This window comes from Suricata suricatta, chromosome 4, assembly GCF_006229205.1.
Source record: "Suricata suricatta isolate VVHF042 chromosome 4, meerkat_22Aug2017_6uvM2_HiC, whole genome shotgun sequence".
Taxonomy (NCBI): domain Eukaryota; kingdom Metazoa; phylum Chordata; class Mammalia; order Carnivora; family Herpestidae; genus Suricata; species Suricata suricatta.
The window spans coordinates 130216621-130241415 of NC_043703.1; the positions used below are offsets into that span (position 1 = coordinate 130216621).

Below are 24795 nucleotides of genomic sequence, written 5' to 3' on the forward strand. Positions count from 1 at the left end.
CAGGTAAACAATTATTTCATCTGCAAATTAAGACAGACTTACTTCTTCCTTTACAATCTTTATGTCATTTATTTCTTTTTCCTGTCTTGTTGCACAACTAGAATATCCAGTGCAATGTCAAAGAGAAATGGTAAAAACGAACTTGCCTCATTCTCAGTTGTAAGGAAAACGTGCAATATTTCTCCATTAGATATGATGTCAACTATAGGTTTATCATTCCTCTTTCAAAATTGAGGAAACCACTTTCTATTCCTAGTTTGCTAAGACTTTGTAAGCATGAATATGTGCTGAATATTGCCAAAATTCTTTTCTGCAATATATAATCATGTAATTTTTCTTCTCTATTTTGTCAATATTGCCATTTTCATTGACAAACGTATCTGAATGTTAAATCAAACTTGCATTCCTGGAAAAAACATCACTTGGTGATGTATTTTCTTTTATGTACTGCTGGATTCGATCATTAATATTTTACTATACATTTCGACCTATATTCTTAAAGAATATTGATTTATAATTGTTTTTTATAATGTACTTAGTAGTTCTTGGTATCAGCAGTCATATAGTTTTTGAAAGCATTTTGTGTAAGCTTGTATTATTTTATCTTAAAGTTCTGATAAGATCCAACAGAAGAACCATCTGGACCTGGAGCTTTCTTTGTGGAATGTTCCCATTACAAATTAAATTCATTTAATAGGTATTTTTAGATCTTCCATTTTTTGCTTGCTTTTGAAAGCTGTATTTTTCCAGGAATTTGTTCTAAGTTCTTGAATTTATTTGCATAAAATTGTTCATAATATTCTTTTTGTATTTTTAACATCTGTCCTGTATGTTACAATGTCTCCTTTTTCATTCTTAATATTGTGAGTGATTGATCTCTTGATCAGTCTTGCTAGGGATCAATCAATTTTATCAGTCATTTTCAAGAACACACTTTTTGATTCTTGATATCCTCTATAGCTTGTTTCCTAATTTATTAATTTCTTCCTAATCTTTATTGTTACCTTTATTATACTTATTTTGCTCTTCTTTTTCTAGCTTAAGGTAGAAGCTTACCTCATTTATTTAAAAACTTTTTTTAATTTCTAAGATAAATATTTCAAGTTATAAATTTCCCTGTATGGAGATTTCACTACACCCTATGCAATTTGATATGTTGTGTTTTCATTATCTTTTGGTTTGAAATATTTTCCAATTCCCATAGTGATTTCTTCTTTGATTCACAGATCATTTAAAAATGTGTTGCTTAATATTCATATATTTGAGAGACTTTCCAGATATCTTTTTGTTATTGATATCTAATTTAATTCCATCATTGATAGAAAAGACATCCTATAATCTTTTTAAAAGTTTATTGACTGATATTATTGAGACTTGTCTTATGGACAGCACTGTCATCCTGGGTGTAGTTTTCAGTAACTGTCTATAAATCCTAAATAGGTCAAGTTAAATGATAGTGTTGTTCAGAGTTTTGCAGTTGTGCTGAATTTCTGTCCATGAGTTCCATGATTTACTAGATTTCTGTTCTTCCTTTGTGTTCTGTCAATTTCTGCTTCACGTATTTTAAATGTTTGTTATGGTGCATATCTATTTCAGGCTATTCTCTCTTTTTGCTGCAGTGACCTTTAAAACGTTATGACATGATCCTCCTTATCCTTGGTAATACTCTTGGTCTGAAAAGTTTGCTTTATCTGCTATTAATACTGACTCTCTCATGTTCTACTTGCATGCTAAATCCTTTTCTTGTCTCTCTACCTTTAAAGCATATAGATGGAATTTTATCATTTTTAACCCTCTGTGACAATGCTTGCCTTTCCATTGGAATGTTCAGTCCATTTACACGTCATGTAATTAATGACTGTGTTGGGTATAAGTCTGCTTGTAGTCTATCTCTTTAGGTCTTTAATTTTTGTTCCTCTTTCTATGACTTCTTCTGTATTCACTAAAAAGTTTTCCTTTTACGTCGGTCTACCTTCTCTATTACAATATGTATTCTTTACTTATAATAGTCTGCCTTTAATTAATAACATTCATGTATAATATAAGAACCTTATAATAATATAATTCCATGTACACTACATCCCATCTTTTGTGCTATTGTTGTCATATATTTCACTTCTATGTACTTTGTAAACCCTAAATAATTATAATTATTTTTGCTTTAAATGGCCAGTTGAATTATAAAATGTTTAAGATAAGAAGGAAAATTGCCATTAATATTTACCTATATGTTTTGCATTTTCAGTGTTCTTCTTTACTTGGATTTGAATTCCCATACAATTTTGCTTTGTTCGGCTTGGAGAACTTTCCTAAGTGTTTCTTGTAATATTAGTCCCTGGTGACACTTCTCTCAGCTACCCTTTACCTGAAAATACCTTCAATTCATTTTGGAGATACGTCTTTGATGGATCTAGAACTCCAGGTAGACAGCTTTATTTTTTCTCTTTCTTTCGGCAGCCCTTTAGAGAGATCTTTTGCAGTAGATTCTGACCCTGTGGTTTCTAATGAATGTCAATCCTCATTCTTATTATTGCTTTCTTATGTCTTTTCTTCTCTGGATACTTTTATAATTTATTCTTTATCTTTGATTTTACTACGGTGTGCTCCTGTTTTTATGTTTGCTTGTTTTTTAATCCTCTCTGCTTGAATCTTGCTGAGTTTTTTAAGTAAAAAAATTTTTTAATGTTTATTTTTGAGAAAGAGACAGACAGACAGACAGACAGAGAGACAGACAGACTGCAGGGGAGGGGCAGAGTGAGAGGGGGAGACACAGAATCTGAAGCAGGCTCCAGGCTCTGTGCTGACAGCTCAGGGTTTGAACTCATGAACTGCAATATCATGACCTGAGCTAAAGTCTGATGCTTAACTTACTGAGCCACCCAGGGGCCCCTTGCTGAGCTTTTTGGATGTGCATGCTGTCATTTTTTTTTTTAAAGAAAACATTTGGCTAATACTTTTTTTGTTCTGTTCTCTGTCATCTTCTTCTGAGACTCCAATCACGTGTATATAAAGTATGTGATCTTGTCCCACAGGTTATTATTTTTTTTATGTTTTATTTATTTTTGAGAGAGAAAGAGAGAGAGAGTGTGTGATCAGGGGAGGGGCAGAGAGAGAGGGAGACACAGAATGCGAAGACAGGCTCCAGGCTCTGAGCTATAGCTGTCAGCACAGAGCCCGATGGGCTGTGTGATCATGACCTGAGCGGAAGCCGGACGCTCAACCAACTGAGCCACCTAGGTGCCCCCTCCTACAGGTTATTGAGACTCTGTTCATGTTATCAATCTTTTTTATTTCTGTGCTTTAGTTCAAATTATTTCTATTGATTTGTCGTCCTGTTCACTGACCCTCCCCTCTGTTCTGTCCAATCTGTTGTTAATCTGTAATCTTATCCAATTAATTTATTGATGATATTATGTGTTTTAGTTTTGTGCCATTTAGATTTTTCTTCTTAACAATTTCCCAAGGTCTTTTGAAATCTCACCCATTCTTTAATAAATTCATTGTATGTTTTCAAAAGCCCTTTTCTTCTAACTTCAACACCTGGGTCATTTGGGGGGCATTTCCTAGTTACTGGCTTTTCTCTTGATTATGCATTACATGTCCTTATTTCTTCACAGGTCTGATAACATTCTATTTGTCTATTCTATTGGACAATGTGAATAATACTCATTCTAGATCCTATTATCTTCTTCTAAAGGGTGTTGAGGGTTTTTTTCCAGCATGAAGTTAGATCACTAGCAGATAAACTTGAATTTGTGGAGGCTGTTTTATGCACTGTCAGAAAGAATATTTTTGGTTTTGCCTTTAGTCTGTTTAATTTTACCTTCAGTGCTTGGGTGAATCCCTTTTCCTGGGACACAGTCTTATACATAAGGTACGGCCTTCCTAGGGGTTCAGTGGAAAGCCCCTTGTCTTTGCCTTACCCTTCTAACTTGGCAGGATGCAAACCGCAAATTCTGCTTCCTATGTAACAGGGAACAGTTGAATTCTCTGCTCAGCCCCATAAGCTCTCCAGATTAAAAATCTCTGGAGTTCTTCGGGGTCTTGCCCATCTGTGCATACGTCATACACGAGTCAAGGATTTGAATAATGCTCATACACCTATTTGGACGTTTCCTACTCCGTGGTTCCTTCCTTGTTTTGGATTTTTCTCTTTGATTTCCAGTCTTTCTGACAGTCCCAAACTCCGTCTGCTGAACTCCTCATGACATTAAGATTGAATTTTCCATGTGATAACTTCCTCTTTAACCTAAATGCAGGAAAAGGCTTTCTAACTGTCAGTTAAAATTCAGAGGTGATAAAGACAAACATTACTACATTTAAGTACATAAAAGCTAAAAACAATTTTTTTTTTTGCATGGCAAAAATCACCATGGACAGTCAAAAGACAAGTGACAAACTGGGAGAAAAATTTTGCAATGTGACAAAGGGCTAAAATCCTTAATATAGAAAGTAGTCTTAAAAATGGATGGACAAAAGACCAAAAGCCCTATGGATAAAGGGGAAAATGATATGAATGACAATACATGAAAAGTATGTTAAAATGGCCCTCACACTGACAAAAAAACTGTTCAAACGCACAGTTAGAGAAATGTAACTTAAGTTAGACCAAACCAAAGATAGCATGGCGAGTGGGGAGGGGGGAAGGCGGTGTGTGAGAACAGGTTCTGTTGATGAGGCTGTGAAAAAATGAACATGACCTGGCGGTGAGGGTGACGGGTGGGGGTGCAAAGTGGCACCACTCTTCTGAAGCAGAATTTGACAACGCCCAACCAAACTACATATGTACTTACTTTGGGCCCAGCGATCACATTTCAACAAATCTTCCCTGAAGATACACATTAAGCAGTTCTAAAATTTATATGCATATGGCTATTCCCTGTAGCATTATTTCTAGTTGAAAAATACTGAGAGGAAGATTAAATGCCCATGTATTAGAGAAGGGTTAAGTAGGTTATCACACATCCACAGCATGTTATTCTGCTGCCATTAAAAAAAATGAGATAGGGCTCTATGAAGTGATATAGAATAATACCCAAGACGCTACTGCTAAGTGGGGAGAAACGTCTAGAAGAATATCTATGGCTTGCTATCCTTCATGTAACACAGAAAGCAATATAAGAAAATACACATGTTCCTGCATATTGGGGGGAGAGAAATAAAGGAAAGATAAGCCAAAAACTAAATAAAAATAAAAAGAACACCTATAGGAGTATGTAGAGGGGGAAAAAGAAGCAATAAGAATGGGGATGAGTATGCCTTTCTTAAAACTTTAAGTCCTAGAAACTTAGTAGTGCTTTACAGAGCTAAACCATGAATGGACTAAAATCAACCCATAGGAAGATCCTAAAGTAGAAACAAAGAGGAACAAATGAACTTCTATAACAAACAGATAGCATAAACTCACTAAAGGATATGGAGAAGGAAACAAAATAAAAGTAAATTTGGAAATACTATTTTGTTTAGATACCATATACTAAAATAAGCCTATATATACTGAAAGAAGTAAATGTGCTTCTCACAGACGTATCGGTTAGCAATTCTGAAACTACTTACTGTGTATACTATGGAAGATCAAATAAGTAAACACAGACAATTTCTCACCATCTATGAGAAAGAAGTTACAAATAGGAAAGAGGGAAGGCTAGAATGAACCTTGTGGTTTTGGACTGGAATCAGAGATACCAGTATAAACTCGTAGTCTATACACACATACAGGGCTGTGTGAGAACGTGTGAGTTAGTAAACATACACTTATTTCCTGGCTAAGGACAGCTAGAAGCAGTGACACCCGAGCAATAATTAGCACACTCAGCAACCAGGTACTGGCTTTTAACTACTATTTTCCAATAAAAGGAAGCAGGGTTTCCTGGAAAATGATTATATGTCTAGTAGGGAAAATACAAGATATGATACATTTTGTGGTAAAAGAAAATAAGGAAGTGCTTACCAAAAGAGGGAATAGTGACATATTGGAAGGACATAAGGAATGAGTGGAAGGAGCTCTCAATGGCCAAAATTGGAACAATCTGAGCGAGAAAATAAATAATGATAGTATCAGATTGTAGCCCAAACATAGAAGATACCGATGAGTCTACACTGATATAAATAACAATTGAATAAAGAAGTAGTTGCAGGAGAAGGGACAGTGTTTGGTTCTAATGAACTAATGAATTGAGATGGGGAAATTCCCCACTGAGCCAACACCACGGTACTAATAATTTCCATGAAGATTCATAGATGGATACGGGTAAAAGTGTGAGGAAAAATGGGAGATCTACATAATCAAATATCAGTCTAATCTTTGCTCTTGGTGACCAGAGAAGACACTAGCCTTCTTCATCCTCAGGCTGCCTATCTGTAAATGAGCAGGTTTGACCAATTCACCCTGAGGGGCCCTTCTAAGCTCTCACCCTCCAAAGGAAAGGACCACACCTTCCAAGGAGTAGTCAGGAAGAAAATTTCCTTTTCTCTTCCTTTCTCTTCACTTCCCCTTCCTTCTTTTCTTTCCATTCCCTTCCCATAATAGGTTTCCCTAGGAAAAGAATTTAGGGTGCTCTCTACGAGAGAAACGTGGAGTAAATCAGAAGCGAGGGAAAAAGAGAAAATGCAACTGGGTTGCTACATGGTGGAGAAGAAAGTAAAAGAGAAAACCTTACAGAGCATAAACATTTCCCTTGAGCAGCAACAACAAGGAGGAAAGGGCGACGCGAGAGCTCGGAGCACCGTCCACCTGGGAAGCAGGTGCAGCCGGCCTCAGATCTTCTTGCCCGGCCACTCTGGGGTCTCTCCACAGCAACATCTACCCTCTCCTCAGCCGCCATGTATAGCTTACTGTGTGAAGTGGCCGTCAGTTACCCTTCCCCTTTCTCTGGAGTTGCAGGACTTTAAGCCGCACCTCTCACTGAGAAATGGGCACATGCTCCCCACTAAAGGAATTTCAAGCACCAGTCAGCGGAGAGGGCGCCCCGCTTCTGCGCCGGTGGCCTTCGCACGGGCAGCAGCCATGCTCCCAAGATGCAAAGGCCTCTCCATCTCGGTCGTCTGACCATTTCCCCAATTCCACCTGGCCACGGGAATAGAAGATGCATCAATATTAATGCTAAGTATGAACTCAGGAAATTTGGTTTCTAATCCTGTTTCCTATCTTTGATGATCTGTCTCTGGAACAAAGCTCTTAGCATTTCTGTGCAATGAGATTTTTAGCAAAACATCTGCTATTCAGGCCACTGTATTGGCTTTTAAAAATGTAACAAATACAATCCAGCTGCTCTTACTCTCTGTTCCCTTTCCCCACCCTCAAGCTCTTAGACAAGTACAAGCGAATCAGCACCAGTTTTCCCTCTCTCTGGGCTTGTCAACAATAGTTCCAAGATCCTCTCTGGATCTACCAGCTGCCCGGTGACCTCTGACTGATGGAGATTATGACAGTCCTACCTGCCACACGTGCCATGGTCTCCCATCCAAAAGCCAACACTGCTCCCATTTGGCACAGACAAGAACTCCGATAAGATTCCGAACCCCAACCTGGTGACCTGAGCAGAGATGCTATCGGTCTAAAATTATAACAATAACAAAAAAACCCAGCTGGTGTCATCTGTTAGAAAGGCAGTCTTTACAGAAGTACTCTGGCTTTATTATGTTTTAAAGATCTAAATTAAGAGTTTTGAAGGCACGTGCGCATGTGTGCCCGCACACACACACAAGCAGTCAGGTGGCACACGGACCACACCAATAAAAATTGTAGACACACAGCTCTGGAAAGCCACATCTCTGATATCCTTATTTCTAGCCTCCACCAATTCTTCTCAATCCAAATCTCAAACTCTGAATAAGGAAAATAGTTGTTTCCAAGTTAGTTTACTGCCCCTGGATTTTGAGGATGATTCATAAGGTTCATTTGCAGACTACCTCCCTTTTCCCTCTAACTCAGCCTTGCAGTGTGGTGAAAGGCACCATGAATCAGATTTCTAAATCACTCCTTCCCAGGTGATCCTTACACACCCCTGAAGTGGGGGCACTGCCAGTGCAGTGGAAGAAGGTGACAGGTGCTAAGAGATGGAACGTGAATCAGCTCCCAGTTAGCCAGGACTATCACCTGATCCGGATTCTCATCCCTCCACCCACCCAATTTTTGTTATGCATATTTGGAAATAAATAGTCATTTTTCAAACATTGATTATGGAGGGTCTATATTTTTCACCATAGCTTTTTCTCCATACAATGACAGAAGTCCTTAATAGAATATTCTCAAAGGGACAAGCCATTGTTCATTATTTTATTTTTTCTCCCCACTAATGAGAAAATGATGTAGCAATCTTGATGAGCAAGATTTGCAGCACGAGTTTGGAAAATTGGAGAAGTGGGGCTTCCAAGGAAAGCTATGAGGCTGTGCTCCCTTCATGGCCACCAACACACGGAAGGACACTTCCTGGCCCTATTTTCAGTTTAATTCTGGGTAGGAGGCAGATAGGCTATCGAATGTGAGAAGGGTTGGCCAAGTAACTCTAAAATAAAAAGAGCATTACAAAAAATTAAGAAGAAAAGCAGATTTCTGAACCCATTCATCTTCTCACCCCTTTAAAAGATTCCGAACCAAATCACCTGGTTATTTTTACAAGACCTTGGCATTCTAGATGAAATCACCCACTTTTGGACATCGTCCAAAGACTACTGTCATGGCTCCACGTGGGTTAGATGTTCAAATTACTGAACAGATTGTTTTATTTCAAGATACACCAAATTAATGTAGGTGGCATAAGCCAACATACAGCTAGCTGAATAAACAGCTGAGTCAAAAATACAAACTAAGATACAGAAGTCAATGTTCTTTCCTCTAAACTTGTAGGCTTGGGCATAATGTAGCACTTAACTTATTTCATTTTGCCATGGGCTAAAACTAGTGGACTTGTCCCAAGGCAGAAGCATGTCTTAATAATTTGTGGTCTTCTAAAGCTTAAGTCCTAGAAAACTGTTCTGCTCAATGAATGTTTAAACTGACCATTAAAATGGTTACGTTAATGATAGCAGCTAAGATAATTAACATGAGAGCAAGGTTTATCATTTTTAAAAAATTCTTTTTTTGTACATTTTCTACCTTCTTCCATCCTTGCAGCAAGTTTGTATTATGTCTACTCTTACTGTCTCAAATATATAGACACACGAAGCAGAGGCTCAGAAGCAGTAAAATATATTTGTCTGATTCTAAAACCCTTGTATTTCCTTGTCACACCACATGCCTAATTTTTTTTAATGTTCAGAAACACACGTGTGTGCAAAGGTTTTCTTTTCTCAAAATTAGAAAATCGATACACGTGAACAATTTGCTCTCTTTCAGAGAACAATTATAAGCAAAAAAATGGTTCTGAAAATTTAGTAAGTCCCAGAAAGCATCTAAATATTATGCTGAAAACAGAATAAAAAGTAGGTGTTTTACAGCAGACCTATTTTTCTAATGTCGGTAAAATAAAAACATAAAGAGAAGATGACAGACTCCCAAATTCTGAAGATAAAAAAATTTTAAAAACGTGTTAGAAAAAGGAGTGTGGAGGAATGCGCGGCCGGGGAAGGACAATCTGGTTCAACATTTGTGGAGAACAATGTGGCAGTATGTAAGGCCTAAAAACTGCACACTGTTAAGAATGTTCCTTGTGGCACTGTCTATAATATAAACTGAAAAACAAGAAGCATTAGAATATTGTACAATCGTGCTCTTATTGACAAAGAGAGAATGCCGTCGCATTTTATTAAATGGAAATATTGATGAAAACGTTATAATCTCCTTTTGTATTTTGTTTCAAAAAATGTGTGTATCAATGCCAAAGCTATTAAACAATTTTTGCTGGCAGATGTCATATTAGTTATCTATTGCTGTACAACGGATTATTTCCAAATTTAGCATCCTCAAACAAAAACACGTTTGTTATCTGACCTGGCTTCCGAGGGTTAGGAATCTGGGCGTGCCTTGATCGGGTGCTTCTGGCTCAAGCTCTCAGGAGGCTGCAGTCAAGTTGTTGACTGCCCTCAGCCTCAGCTGGAAGAGGCGCGTCCATGCTCATTCACATAGCTTTTGGCAAGACGGTTCAGTTCTTTGCCAAAGTTCTTGCTCATGATATGGTTTCCCCCAGAGTGAGGGAGAGAGAGAGAGAGAGAGAGAGAAACTAAGACAAAAGCCACGGTGTCTTTTTAACACAGTATCAGGAGAGACTTCCCATTACTTCGACTATATTCTATTGGTTACACAGACCAGCTCTGGCACAATGAATGTATAAGGATGTGACTGGCCGGAGGTGGGGACCCTTGAAGGCCATCTTGGATTCCATCACAGCCCATCCCCATCCCTTCCCAAGGGCCACAAAAGTCTCATCCCATTACAGCAGTGATTCTGATCCCAGAATCCCATCATCTAAGTCAAGTCTGGGTGCAGATTAGTTTTCCCAGATGTCACTCCCTAAGTACAGTTCCTTTTGATTTGAAGGCCTTGAAAGAGTCAAGTTACCTGTATCTGGCTCTACACGGCCAATATACAATAGTGGGAGAGGACTGGATAAGCACGATATATTCTTGCTCAAAAGGGAAGAAAATGGGAGGAATAAAGGGGTCAGTGATCCACAGAAATTCTGAAATCCAGCTGATCAAATGTCAGAAGTTTTTTAAATTACAATTCAGTTCTACTGATGTCCAGCAGTTTTTATCGTCCATGGCCCTTGGTTCTTCCCTGAGGCATTCTCTCCATTATTATGAAAGGGCCACATCTTTGTGACTGAGTAGTTTTCCCAGCCTGCTCCGAGCTTGTAGAAGTTCCATGGCTCAAAGGCCCTGTTCATTTTGTGCTATCTTTGTACCTTTCAGCACAAAATGAAAAATGTGGCTGATTTAATTCTCTTAGAAACTTTATATATCTTCTGTGAATCTTTTGGGGGTTCAGTCTAGTAGACAAAAAATCCATTTCCACAAAACTCTTTGAGATAGGCCTTCGAGGAGCGGAGTGCCCTTTCAAAGCACCCTAGAAGCCTCCAGTTGGATTGAAAAGATCTGTGAGGCATACCCTTAATCTCTTCAGAGGGCCTTTTGCCCTACTGGAGACCCATCTTTGATCTTTCTCAGTTCTTAAAAGGATTTCACTTACATCTTGGGCTTCATCTTTAGACCATGCATTCCTGAGGGTGCTCTGGATTATACGGTTGCTCTGAAGCCATCTTCTATGTTTCTTTTGGGTAGGATTAAATCTTCCAAAAATATATATTGAAGCACTAATCCCCAGTATCTATGAATGACACCTTATTTGGAAATAGGGTCTTTGCAAGTTAAGATGAGGTCATACTTGGAGTAGGGTCGGCATTAGTCCATATGACTCAGTGTCCCCATAAGAAGAGAGGACAAAGGCACACAACTGAAGAATGCCACATGGTGACAGAAGCAGAGATTGGAGTGATGCAGAGACAAGCCAAGGAGCACCAGTCACCAGGAGCCACCACTGTGGTACTTTGTTATGGCAGCCACAAGAAACAAATTACAATACGGGGAATCTGGGAATCTTCAAAACCACGGCAAGTCTTAGTTCCTTCCTGTTAAACACTGTTCCCTTCAGCTTCTCTCTGTCTTTCAGCATTGTCCTCTAAGAAGCCAGAAGAAAGCAGGCACTGTGAACACTTTCAGGCGATGACCTATGTTTTCCACTTTCTGCATCATTGCAGACACGCCAGTGTTACTAAAACTCTGCTGCTGCATAGCAAGAATCCCCCTTCCTCCAGTTTCCAATAATGTTTCCTCACTTTTCTGTAAGTCAAACTCTAGACGGCTTCTATGAACAATTTCTTCAAGGCATTTGAGGCTTCTACTAAAACTCTTCCCTAAGCTCACTGCCTGGTTCCAAGACCACACCCACATTCTGAGTTCTTGTTACATGTCATCTAGCTTGAGGTGCCCCAGATCTGTGGGAGGTACCTATTACTCTGTAACATGTTGCACCCAAATTTAACAGATTAAAGCAAACACTCATTATGCACATCATTTCTGGAAGGCAGGAAATGTAGAAGCTGCTTAGCCTGGCAGTTCTAACTCCATGCATCTCCAGGTTGCGAGTCAGTTAACACTAAGGCAAGGTTTCCCACAGAGTGTGTAACCTAAGACAGAGAGAAAGAATGAGCCACACAGTGACCAACACGGAAGTCACCATGTTTTCTAAAACAATCTAATCTCAGTGGGGACATGTTATCACTTCTGCTCTATGTCACACAGATCAATCCTGGGGGTTGGAAGCTGGCTACCTCCAGATATATGTTATTTGGCACATATAAGTTCACAATTGTATCATCAGTTTGTGTACTGTTTCAAACTTCTGAATTGTTTTTAAGATCAATATCACTAACTGTTATGAACTGAATTATGTTTCCTCCAAAATCCATACTTGAAAGTCTCCATCTGCAGCACCTCAGAATGTAATGATATTTAGAGACAAAGTCTTCAAAGAGGTGATTAAGTTAAAATGAGGCCATTAGGATGGGGCCCCAATTCAGTCTGCCTGATATCCTTAGAAGAAGAACAGACACCAGGAAGGGCATACACGCAGGGAGAATCATGTGAAAAGGCAACAAGAGGGCAGCCATTTGCAAGCCATGGAGAAGACCTCACAGGAAATCAACCCTGCTGACACCTTGGCCTTGAACTTCCACCCTCCACAACTACAAGAAAATAAATTTCTATTGTTTAAGCCAACCAATCTGTGGTATTTTGTAATGACAGCCCAAGCAGCCTAATAGACGAATCTTCTGAAAGATAATCTGAAAATATCTTGCTGTTGCCCAATCTGTACTTTTTTTAAAAATTATTTTTGTTTTGATGTATCTAACGATACAACAATTATACATCAACATATATAATTAGTTTTTTTCTATATAAAATGTATATAATTAGATTTATTTCTAAACTGAGCATCTATGCTTTCATTAGGAGAACGAAAACTCTTTCATTTTATAGGCCATTTAAAATAGAATGCACTACATTTTAGAGCTGGATGCTGGAGGGATTTCAGTCTCCCTATTATGGAAATGTTTCAAAAGATGCCTCTCCCATGATTTACTGTGGATTGAATTTAGGGATCATATTGTAGTGGAAATGTTGTTTTCAAGGAATTAACAGATCAGTGGAGTTGAGGACCAAACTATTAATCTTTTGGGGCCAGAGACAGAGGACTTGCACTTAGCCAAATTAGACAAGAGTCAAGGGGATGTCACAATGAACAGGAAGCAGATTTTGAAAAGTAATCCTGGAGAAGTTCTCAAGCCAAGGAGCCCTCTTAAAACAGCCCTCTCCATGATGCAGGCATAGCCAAAAAAACAAAAAAACAACAAAAAAAGCAGCACTGGGGAATCTTTAAGGCCCCTAAGAACATGCTTTCTGATTTGTTCCTTGCTCTGTCTCTGATTACACAAACTTCTGGTCACTTATGTATCTTTGCTGTATCTTCTGTAGTGATTTGGAGAACAGGCATCCTGTCTTTGGTACTCATGTTAACTTCCAGTGTAATGACACATACCTTAACCTAAGTTTCTTTACTGATCAAAGTCGGAACAAAACAGTGTCTTTTGCCTACCCTGCAATTAAAGTAAGAAAGTGAGCATGTTTTTACTCTCACTTCTATCTTACCTTAAAATATACTATAAACACAATCCATTGTAGAACAAGTGAGTCAAGTTTTTTTAATTCATGTTTTTACCCCCAAAAACATTTTTAGATTCTGAACTTTGTAACTATTTTTAAAAATTTTTTAAATGTTTGTTTTTGAGACAGAGCACAAGAAGGGGGAGGGGCAGAGAGAGAGGGGTACAGAGGATCTGAGGCAGGCTCTATGCTGTCTAACCTGGGAAGGAGAAGTCAGTGCGCTTAACCAACTGAGCCACCCAGGCACCCTATGTTTTTTTTTAATGTTTATTTATTTTTGAGAGAGAGAGAGCGAGAGTAAGAGCGAGAGCGAGAGCAAGAGAGAACGAGATACAGAGTATGAGTGGGGGAGGGGCAGAGAGAGAGGGAGACTTAGAACCAGAAGCAGCTTCCAAGCTGTCAGTATAGATCCTAATGCAGGGCTTGAACCCCAAAACTGCAAGGTCATGACCTGAGCCAAAGTCTGATGCTCAGCTGAGCCACTCAGGCAGCCCCAATGGTAATTTTTTTTATAGTCCCTGATGTACCCTTTTTCCCCCCAGAGGACAATGTATTCATTTTAACACAGAGACCATGATTTTTCAATTCCAATAAGGGCTAAGAATTACTCCACTCATCAACTTTGATGGCAGCCAAATGATGGCTTGCGGGCAGAATTCTAAAAGTCAACACAAAAGGGTTAAACAGTAGCATCGGGACCTCAGAGCAAGCAGGACTGTCTCGTCAGACAAATGCCCTGTAGGCACTCCAGCCACTTCCAAGAGCTTATAATTACCCTGACTCATCCTCTACTACATTTAGCAGATAGTTCACCAGCAAGAATATGCCTTAAACACATGTCCAAAGGAAATAAAAAAGCCCACAATGTATCCTTACCTTATAATGAATTCTGGCCACCAAACTCCGCTGAAGAACCCTTTCACGAAAATTCACTGCTTTCAACAGAAAGGTGAGATTACCGACTGTGTCCACACCAAATGCCAGGAAACTGATGGAAAAACATAGTGTCCATTATTATTATTTGGTCCTCACCAAAGAATTCAATTTGAGAAAAACAGACAGGGTTTGTCCTGTCAAAAATATTGTTTGTCCAAGAGAAAAGTAGTGTAAGTATAATTCAACCTTGGCTCTAGTTTATCCTATGTCGTTGTCCTTATGGTAAAGATAATTTGGTTTCCTGCTTTTTTTCATTTATTATTGTATTAGAGATAGTTATTCAATATTTTATATAGTCTTTCTTCATTAAGAACTATATAATTTCTATCCATTGGGTTTATAATAATTTTCTCAACCCTTGTTGGGCATTTGTTATAATAATGATCACAAAGGAATAGTACTCATCAAATACATCTGTCAGAAGGTACTTGTCAATGGTAATATTTCTTAAATGCATAATGCATCAAGACCTGTGCTAAATACCACTGTGAATTCCTTGGCATCTCAAAATTCCTATGATGCAGATACTATAATTATTCAATGTCTAGTTTAAGAAATGAGGCTCAGCAAGTTTCAGCAACATGCTCAAGGTCACATGCGCAGAACACGCTCGGGCTTGGGTTCTGTCTTAGGGAACACTTGTATTTAAGGAAAGAGGAGACCAAGAGGTCAGTAAGCAATTGCTTGTGGCAAGTGCGGGTAGAGTGCTCTGCAGAGATAATGACTCTCTTTGGCAGGGAGTAATTTTCATGTTCCCCATCAGGCAGTGAGGAAACTGAGGCACAGGGAAGGTAAGAGACTTAGGCACAAAGAGACTCAAAACACCTGTCTTCCTTAAAGCCCTACATGCTTTTCAACATGTGGCCTTTCGTGCTAGTTTTGCACCCTGCCATCCTTTGCTCATGAAACTTCTGTCTTTGGAACTTAGACAGTGAAGGGCTTAATTCACACTTCGGGTTTCCCATAACCTAGCACCCCTTTGAGGCCCCCTCACCCCATATTCTTGGGAAGTAATTGTCATAAGGCCCAAATAACTTCGGTTCTCATTAACTAAGATTAAACCCACAAGTAGCTGCTGTTGTTGCTTAATCAGTAGCCAGAAGAGAAACATTAAGAAGCAACTGATACAGTGCTTTTCAGAATGCCAAGCACCGAATTAACAATTTCCCTCCATGTAGACAGGAAAGATGGGAGGTCATTTACATGCCGATTACCAGGAAATTTAAATTTTACCAATACTTATTCCAAATCTGATCATTAGAAAGCTGAGCTTCTGTCCTAGTTTACTTAAAAAATAGGAAAAGAACCGTCATATTTTATTGAAAGGTATGTTTCAGTCATTCCAGAGACTGTCACTATGAAGCTGGAGACTGTGAATTTTGTCATTAGAAACTATCTTTTTTGGAATGTTTACTATAAAATACTGTCTACATGAGGTTGTGAACTACATATTCTACAGGATGTGGATCTCATCTACCTGCCCTGTCATGAGTCACATGCCAAGCACGACCACATGATGTAGCTTTAGGAACTCACCCAGCATAAAAAACTGTGAAGACTCTCAAAAATAAGAATACTGCTAAAGGCAACCTCCTTGTATAAGAAGGTCAAAATGACTTTAAGTTAAATTCCAATGCACATCATTAGTCATCAAGGAAATGCAGATGAATACCACAGTGAGGTACCATTATCTATCCACCAGAATGACTATAATTACATATACTGACATCATCAAATGTTGACAAGGATACGGAGCAACCAGAACTCTCAGACTTGTTGATGAGGTGTAGAATGGAAAATCACTTGGGAAAAAGTTCTCATAGTTTCTCATAAAACTAAAGAAACACACACCCTATGACCCAGCAATTCCACTCCTACAATTTACCTTAGAGAAATAAAAACATATTCACAAAAAGGCTTGCATAGGAATATTCACAGCACATCTACTCAGAAGAGTGAAAAATTGAAAACATCCCCGGTGTCTCTCCATCAGTAAGAAAATGGAAGGCAAATCCTAGTATATCCATAAAATAAATACTACTCAGCAATAAAAAGAAACAAGCTAATACACATGACAACATGGATGAATCTCAGAAAGCATCCTGCCGTGTTAGTAAGCCAGCCACAAAAGAGTATGTACTGTATGGTTCCACTTATGTGAAATTCTAAAACAGGATAAATTCACCTGTGGTAGAAAAATATCAGATTAGTGGCTGTATCTGGGGTGGTGGTCATAGGAACTGACTGAAAAGGGACATAAGAGAACTTTCTGGAGTGCTGCTGGTGACCTAGAACTTAACAAGAATTATACAGGTATATATATGCATTTGTCAAAATTCCGCTAATGCACACTTAAGATTTGTGCATTTCATTATATGTAAGTTCAACATAGGAAAAAATGGGATCAAATTTTGAACTCTATCGAATAATGTTCATGCTGAATCATTTAGAAGTATGCTGAGGTCTGTTGTTCAGTTTGAAATGCATCAGAGAAAAAAAGATGAATTGATGAGTGGGATGAGGGGTTGGTACATGGATACATGCACAGTAACATGTTAATAGTAGAATCTAGATGGTGGGTTTATAAACGTTTGCTACAAGTCTTTCAATTCGCTCAATACTTGAAAATGTTCATAATACAGTATGGTAAAGCTTTTAAGTATAATGCAGAATCTCCACTTTCCTCAGCTCCCACAGCCTCCTAAGGATCCATGGGGGTGATGAGGGCAGCCCCTGCTCCAGTGGCAGCCCCCGGGGGAGGGGGAGAGTCAGCCTCAGGGGGAGGGGGGGAGGCAGCCCCAGTGGGAGGGAGATAGGCAGCCCCAGGGGGAGGGGGAGAAGAAGCCCCAGGGGGAGGGGGAGAGGATGAGGCAGCCCCAGGGGGAGGGGGAGATGATGAGGCAGCACTCATCAGGACAGAGGGCGGAAGAGAACTGTTTGCTGAAGCAGGTATAGTCACGATCAGAGCCACGCCCTGTCTCCCTCACCTACTCTCTGGAGACTAATTCCTCCCACAGCCCAGATGAAGGGATAGCCTCTAAGTGTCCACGCAGATGACTGCCTACTTGGAGGCATTTCAGGGCACCAGGAAGTTCTCAGCCCGTCCTTCTTCATGCCCCCACCTGCTCGTGGGTACTCTCTCATGAGCTGTCAATATGACTACCGTCTGACAGTAACTTCCAGGAAGGCTGAGGAGCCCCAGTCACTGCTGTATCACCAATGCCTACAGGAGTGCCCAGGACACTGAAAACATGTTGGATGATAAAGGCTTTTCTCAATATACATAAAAATCAAAGCAAGGTTTTGGGAGGGAAGTAGATAAACACAGACAGACTGAATCAGTAAAACCTGGAGGTGTGGGACAAAAATGTGTACTGTTTTGGAGGTTAATAACCGAGACAAAAATAAATGGACTGGAACTTTCCAAATATTTACAATTGGAATACTGCCTTTGGCACATCTCAAGTCTATCCCAGAAAATTTGCTAGGAATATAAATTTGCATATGGGTGAGGGTCTGTTGTGCTTTCAAAATGATGGAAAGGAGCCCTGCTCTGCTATCTGGAAAAGAAATGAAAGGGCAAATGATCTGCTTCCAGCCTGGAAACAAGTTTCCTGAATGGATGGAGCTGATTCTGATGGGAGTTATACTGTTCTTTCAAATCCTTATAGGCTGGAGAATTTTCAAACTAATGAAAGAAAGGGAGAAAGAAAAGGAGAGAGAAAAAAGAAGAAAAGGACAGATTACATACTTCTTAGTTTCACTTTACACTAAAAGACCTGAGAAGTCCCACACACTATTATTTACTGTGTTTCCCATGATTTAGTTTTATTTTTTAAATGTTTACTTATTTTTGAGAAAGAGAGAGAGAGCAGGGGATGGTCAGAGAGAGAAGAAGACACGGAATCGTAAGTAGGCTCCAAGCTCTGAGCTATCAGCACAGAGCTCAATATGGGCCTTGAACTCACAAACCATGAGATCATGACCTGAGCTGAAGGTGGACACTTAAGCAGCTGAGCCACCCAGGCACCCCTGTTTCCCATGTTTTAAGTCATGATGATAAAATGATGTTTTCTTTTTAAGTTTATTTATTTTTAGAGAGAGAGAGAAAGAGAGAGAGAGCCAGCATTCACGTGTGAGAAGAGGAGGGGCATAGAGAGAGGGAGAGAGAATCCCCCCAAGCATATTCTGCGCTGTCAGCGCAGAGGCCGATGTGGGGCTCAAACCCATGAATCATGATATCATGACACAAGCTGAAATCAAGAGTCTGATGTTTAACAGACTGAGCCACCCAGACACCCCTAAATGATATTTAAAAATAAATAGTTTCCTTGGAAATCAGTTCAACACAATTTAGTTATGGAGACCAATAATCTGTCTCCAAATAAAAATAACAATTTTAAAAAATGCACAAAATTCAAAAACCACAATAAAACTCCTCAAAAGTAGAATAAAGGAAACACTTATGAGCATAAATCAATGAAATAAAAAACAAAGTTATCACAGAGAGGATCAACAAAGAGGAAAGTTTGTTATTAAAAAAAAAAAAAAAACAGAAAAACACCTGGTAAGATTAAGCAACAATAAAGGAGAAAGCACAAGAAATTAATTCTAGGAGTGCCAAATGGGACATAACTACAGACCTAGCAGAAGTTAAAAAGATAATCAGTGAACAGTGTGAAAAACTTTATACCAATAAATTCAAATCCAAATGGATAAATTCTTAGAAAATATTATTTATGAAAACTAACAAAGAGAAAGCCTAAATGGTCTTAAAACAATTAAACTACATTTGATGCCAGGGGCACCTGAGTGGCTCAGTCGGTTAAGTGTCTGACTTCGGCTCAGGTCATAATCTCACTGTCCATGTGTTCGAGCCCCATGTTGGGCTCTGTGCTGACAGCTCAGTCTGGAGCCTGCTTCAGGTTCTGTGTCTCCCTGTGTCTCTCTGCCCCTCCCCCATTCACAATCAGTCTCTCTTTCTCTCTCTCTCTCAAAAATAAACATTAAAAATTTTTTTAAAAACAAAGTCATAAGGGAGAGAAAATACATTTACAGTACTGTACTATGTGTATCGAAGAAAGTCTACATGTAAGTGGTCCTGTGTAATTCAACCCGTTTTGTTCAAGGGTCAACTGTAATTGAATTAGTTAGTTTAAATACTCCCCCGGCCCAGATAGTTTTCAAAGAACTTATCAAATTCTCCCACAAAATAAGAAACTACTCCCAAAATAGCTTTATGAAACCAGTAAAACTTGACATGAATTCAAATCAGGGAACTACAAGAAAGGAAAACAGTAGGCCAATAAGTAAACAAAAATCCTAACACAACACTAGCAAGCCAAACTCAGGAAGATATTAAAATAACAAAGCAGCATAACAAAAGTGAATGTTTCTCAAGCACACGAGAGTAGTTTAACATTAAAAGATTTATGAGGTTATTTATCACATTAACAAATTAAAGAAGAAATAGATCATTTCAATAGATGCAAAAAATCATTTGCAGTAAAATCAATGATATTTGTCATCTACTAATGACAAAAAGTATTAGAAATAACAGTAAGTGGAGATTCTTTAGGAAGTAAAGTGCATTTATCAAAAACTTTAGCAAATATTCTTAATAATGAAATGTTAAGCTGTCTTTTTAAAACCAGGAAAAAGACAAAAGAACACCTTCTACATGAAAAAGAATAAGAGGAATAAAAAGTGGAAAGAAAGAAATCAAAAGCCATCATTTGCAAATGGTGTGATTGTCTATGGAAAAAAAAAAACACTCAAAGAATCTATAGACCCAGAAGAAATTTTTTATGGTCAGGTTTATATACAAAAGTCAACTGCATTTATAATAAATGGGAACACCAAAAACATAACTTCAAAAATATTTTTACAATAACAAAATCATAAAGTACCTAGTTATCTATCAAAGGATGTACTATGTCTGGAAAAAATTATAAACTTCTGGAAAACACTTAGAAAATTAAAATCTTTGAGACAAAAGTCAGTTTTATAAATACGTCAATTTTTCTGCAGATCTATAAGACAACACTTTCAAAGAAAATTACAGCAGATTTTTAAAAATTGTGGTGAGATAGACATCACGAAAATAAATTATTTAAGCCCTTTTCAAGAGCACAGTTCAGTGGCATTAAGTACATTCACAATGTTGTGCAACCCTTACCACCATTCTCCCCAGAACTTTTTCAACATCCCAAATGAAAATTCTGTACCCACTCAGTAATAACACCCCGTCCTCTCCTCCTCCCAGCACCTGGTAACCATGCTCTACTTCCTGTATCTATGAATCTGACTACCCTAGATGCCTCATAAAACCACAGTCATAGCATATTTTCCTTTTGTGTCTGCAGGTTTCTTTCTTTCCTTTTTTAAGAAACATAACAAACTGATTCTAAAACTTATATGGAAGGGCAAAAGTCAACACGACTCCGACTTGTATTTAAAATTTTTTTTAATGTTTATTTTTGAGAGAGAGAGAGAGAAAGAGAGCGAGCGAGTGAGCAGGGAGGGGCAGAGAGAGAGAAGGAGACACAGAATCCAAAGCAGGATCCAGGTTCTGAAGTCAGCACAGAGTCTGACATGGAGAACCATGAGATCATGACCTGAGCCGAAGTCAGATGCTTAACTGACTGAGCCACCCAGGTGCCCCTCTGAATTATATTTTAGATATAATAATGTAATGTTATAGTTATAAATGTATTGTATTGTTGGGTTAGGACACACAAACAGACTAAGAATAAAGCAGCCCCAGAATGGGCTCCCACATGTGTAGACATCTATGTGAACCCCAGAGCGGGCACTGAGGATCACTAGTAAAAGATCAATTTGGTGAGTGGCTCTGGAACAACAGACAATCCATACAGGAGGAAAAAAAAAACCCCATGAAATTAGATCCCTTCCTCACACTACAGACACAAATCTCTAATGGACTCGAGAATTAAATGTGAAGGTGAAACTCTCAAACTTATATTTCATGGTCTCAAAGTAGACAAGATGCACAAAGTGTGGAGTATAAAAGATTGATAAATTCAACTGTAATTTAAAAGACAGCATAATGTGTTAAAAGACAGCATACGCAAAATATAAAACAAGGCACAGACTTGGGGAGGGTAGTTGTAACATCTGGCACAGCAAAGGATAAAAACAAAAAAACAAAAAAAACAAAAACTCAGAATAAAAAAAAAGGAAAAAGACAAATCGGCAAAACACACGGACAGGCATTGCACACAAGAGGAAATAAAAGTGGCATGCTCAACTTTAACAGTAATAAGGAAAATGCAATTTAAAGTCACAGCAAGAGATCTTTGTGTGTGTGTGTGTGTGTGTGTGTGTGTGTATGTGCATTAAGACTGATTAAGACTGATAATACCAGGTGTTGGTGAGGATGGTTCTACAGGACACATGCTTCCAGTGAAGATATAAATCTGTACAATGACTTTGAAAAATAATTTGTTACTGTCCAGTGAACTGGAACACTGGTATAACCCCCACAACACAGCAATTTCATTCCGATGTACTACTGAGGAGTGTTTTTCAAACAACAGATTGCCTACCACGAATGGGCTGTGAAATCAGTTTAAAGGATTGAGGTCAGTATTTTTAAAAAATAAAGTTGAAAACTATCAGAGACCATTACGAGTAACAGGATAAGCGATGTTTCATGAGATGTTTGCTTCAGCGGCGTCTGATTTTGGGTGTCGCGGAGGGGGAGCTCTATGGATGTGTGGGCGTCAGTGGTTGATGTAAAATTTATTTCTTATTCTGAGTCAGAGCAACTAAATTTGAAGGTCCTGTCGAAACTCTTACACGTATTACCCAGAAAACGTACATTTTTTTCACAGGAGCTTTGTGCAAAACATCAAAAGTACAACCCACATGTCCACTGACGGATGTTAGAATGGGTATGTAAATGGGGACCGTACACATGATGAAATATTATAAATGAAGAGAACAGTTCTTCATCCACACACGTAGCAACTTAGATGAGTCTTAGAAACAAAATAGAGTGAAAACAGGAAGCTACAGAATACCACATACATTACCCCTTGTTTAGCAAGCTTAAAGACAATACTAAAAAATCAATAAAAACAAGCAAAACCATGGATCCTGAAGCCAAACTACCTGTGTTCAAATCCTAGCTCTGTCACTCACAAGCAAGTAATCATGGGTAAAATAACCTCTATGCCTTAGTTTCCTCATCTGTGAAATGGAAATAATAACCTACGGGGTACTTAGGATTAAAATCTCTGCAAGTGCTGGGAATGGCGGGCACATAATACAGAAGCAACAGGACTAGAAAGAGCAGAATTTATGTTCTGGTTCTTAAGTTGGGGAGTGGGTGAACCAGCACTGATGCTACACATTCGTGCATTTCTTGTATATGTGGAGTATTTAAAATTTCGACAAGAGGGCGCCTGGGTGGCTCAGTCAGTTAAGCCTCTGGCTTCGGCTCAGGTCAGATCTCACATTCGTGGGTTCGAGCCCCGCGTCAGGCTCTGTGCTGACAGCTAGCTCAGAGCCTGGAGCCTGCTTCCGGTTCTGTGTCTCCTTCTCTCTCTGTCCCTCTCCCTCTCATGCTCTGTCTCTCTCTGTGTCAAAAATAAATAAAACATTAAAAAAAATTTTTAAATTTCGACAAGAGTGGGTGTGCCATGACGAGGCTCCCTGCGCTCAGGCTCGGTAATGGGATTCTGAGGGCCAAGGATGGTCACGGCCTAAGCAATTACGTACCTGGTTCTCAGCTTGTCACTCCCAGACTCGGCCCAGTTTCGGAACAAGGTGGAGACTGGCTTCTCTTGATGCTGTTTGATGCGCTGAGCCAGCAGCTCCCGGACCACAACCTGTGTAGACGGTTTATCACTTGTCAGTCATTTGTCAAGAATGTAAAAAGGTGCTAGGGTGTCTTTAAATGCTGGAGCCAGATAAGGTCTAGGTGTTTCTAGCAAACTCCTTGAAAGGAATCAAATGCAAACCCCAACCTTCCGGAGGCTTCCGTCTCCCATGGTCCATGTGTGGTGCTTACACTACCAAAGGGTGCTTAGCCCTTTGGGGGAACAGTATTCAAATGTACCCATAAAACAAGCTCCGTCAATCCTCCCCCTCAGCAGCTTGAAAGTTGTAGTTTGGCCCTAATATACTGCATGTTTGTCCAGTTTTGTTTAAAAAAAAAATGATGTCTGTGTCTAGCCTGCTACAGAGAGAGGCACACCTGACAGTTGGCAGCAACTGCTAGATGCATCAATTAGACCACCATGGACCAAGGTTCCTGCCAGGCATCTATCTGACTGCCATGGCGTGAGTGGGGCCAGGCAAGGCCAGCAGGAGAATGACACCATATGAGCCGAGCCCAGATTGCTGAGCCACAGAACCAGGAGCTAACAACCGTGTGCTGTTTTAAGTTACTCAATTTTGGGGGCGCCAGGGTGGCTCAGCCCGTTAAGTGTCCAACTTTGGCTCAGGTCATGATCTCGAAGCTCGTAGGTTTGAGCCCTTTATCCAGCTCTGTGCTGACAGCTCAGAGCCTGGAGTCTGCTTTGGATTCTGTCTCTCTCTCGCTCTCGTGCTCTCTCTCTCTCTTTCTCTCTCTCTCTCTGCCTTTTCCCAGCTGTGCTCTGTCTTGGTCAAAAAATAAATAAGTAAATAAACATTAAAAAAAGTTATTCAATTTTGGGGTGGTTTGTTAGATGGCAATCTACAGGGGATTCAATCATACAGAGAACTACTGTTAGAGTATTTCCTTGTTTCAGATACATTTATGTTTTTATAGAGATTATATAAAATGTCATATATACTTTCAATCAACAGTATATACTAAGTGATATTTTGGGGTCACCCTGCTGTCTCTGATCCTAGTTATCTGTTTAATGGCTATATAATATTTTATGTTTGGAAACATCATAGCTAATTAAACATTCCTATTCATTTATTTAGCTTGTTTCCAATTTTATACTGTCATTAATTTGTTATCAGTATGTTCAGACAAATAGCATTCATTGTTTTTTGTTTTTTTTTCTTGGTTACTACCTAAGAATAAATCTCATGACCCCACTGATACAAAGATCCTTATAAAGGGCCACCTGGCCTATAAGAAAGATGCTAGAAACTTGTCAAGGCAAATATGCCTATAGGGGAGCCTTTATTGGCAGTGCTGGGCAGAGTAAGTCATGCAATTAATTATTCACG

General features: G+C 39.1%; 1 protein-coding gene across 6 annotated transcripts in view; it reads right to left on the bottom strand.

Annotated features, from left to right (window-relative positions):
- The window catches only part of ACOXL (acyl-CoA oxidase like), a 327931-nt gene that overhangs the window by 86309 nt on the left and 216827 nt on the right, over positions 1-24795 (bottom strand). For all 6 annotated transcript variants that reach the window (XM_029937830.1, XM_029937833.1, XM_029937835.1 and 3 more), the window contains 2 exons: positions 23344-23453; positions 14539-14650 (listed from right to left, as the gene is read on the bottom strand). In XM_029937830.1, the coding sequence (XP_029793690.1) occupies positions 14539-14650; positions 23344-23453 (222 nt within the window). The remainder of the gene's footprint in view (positions 1-14538; positions 14651-23343; positions 23454-24795) is intronic.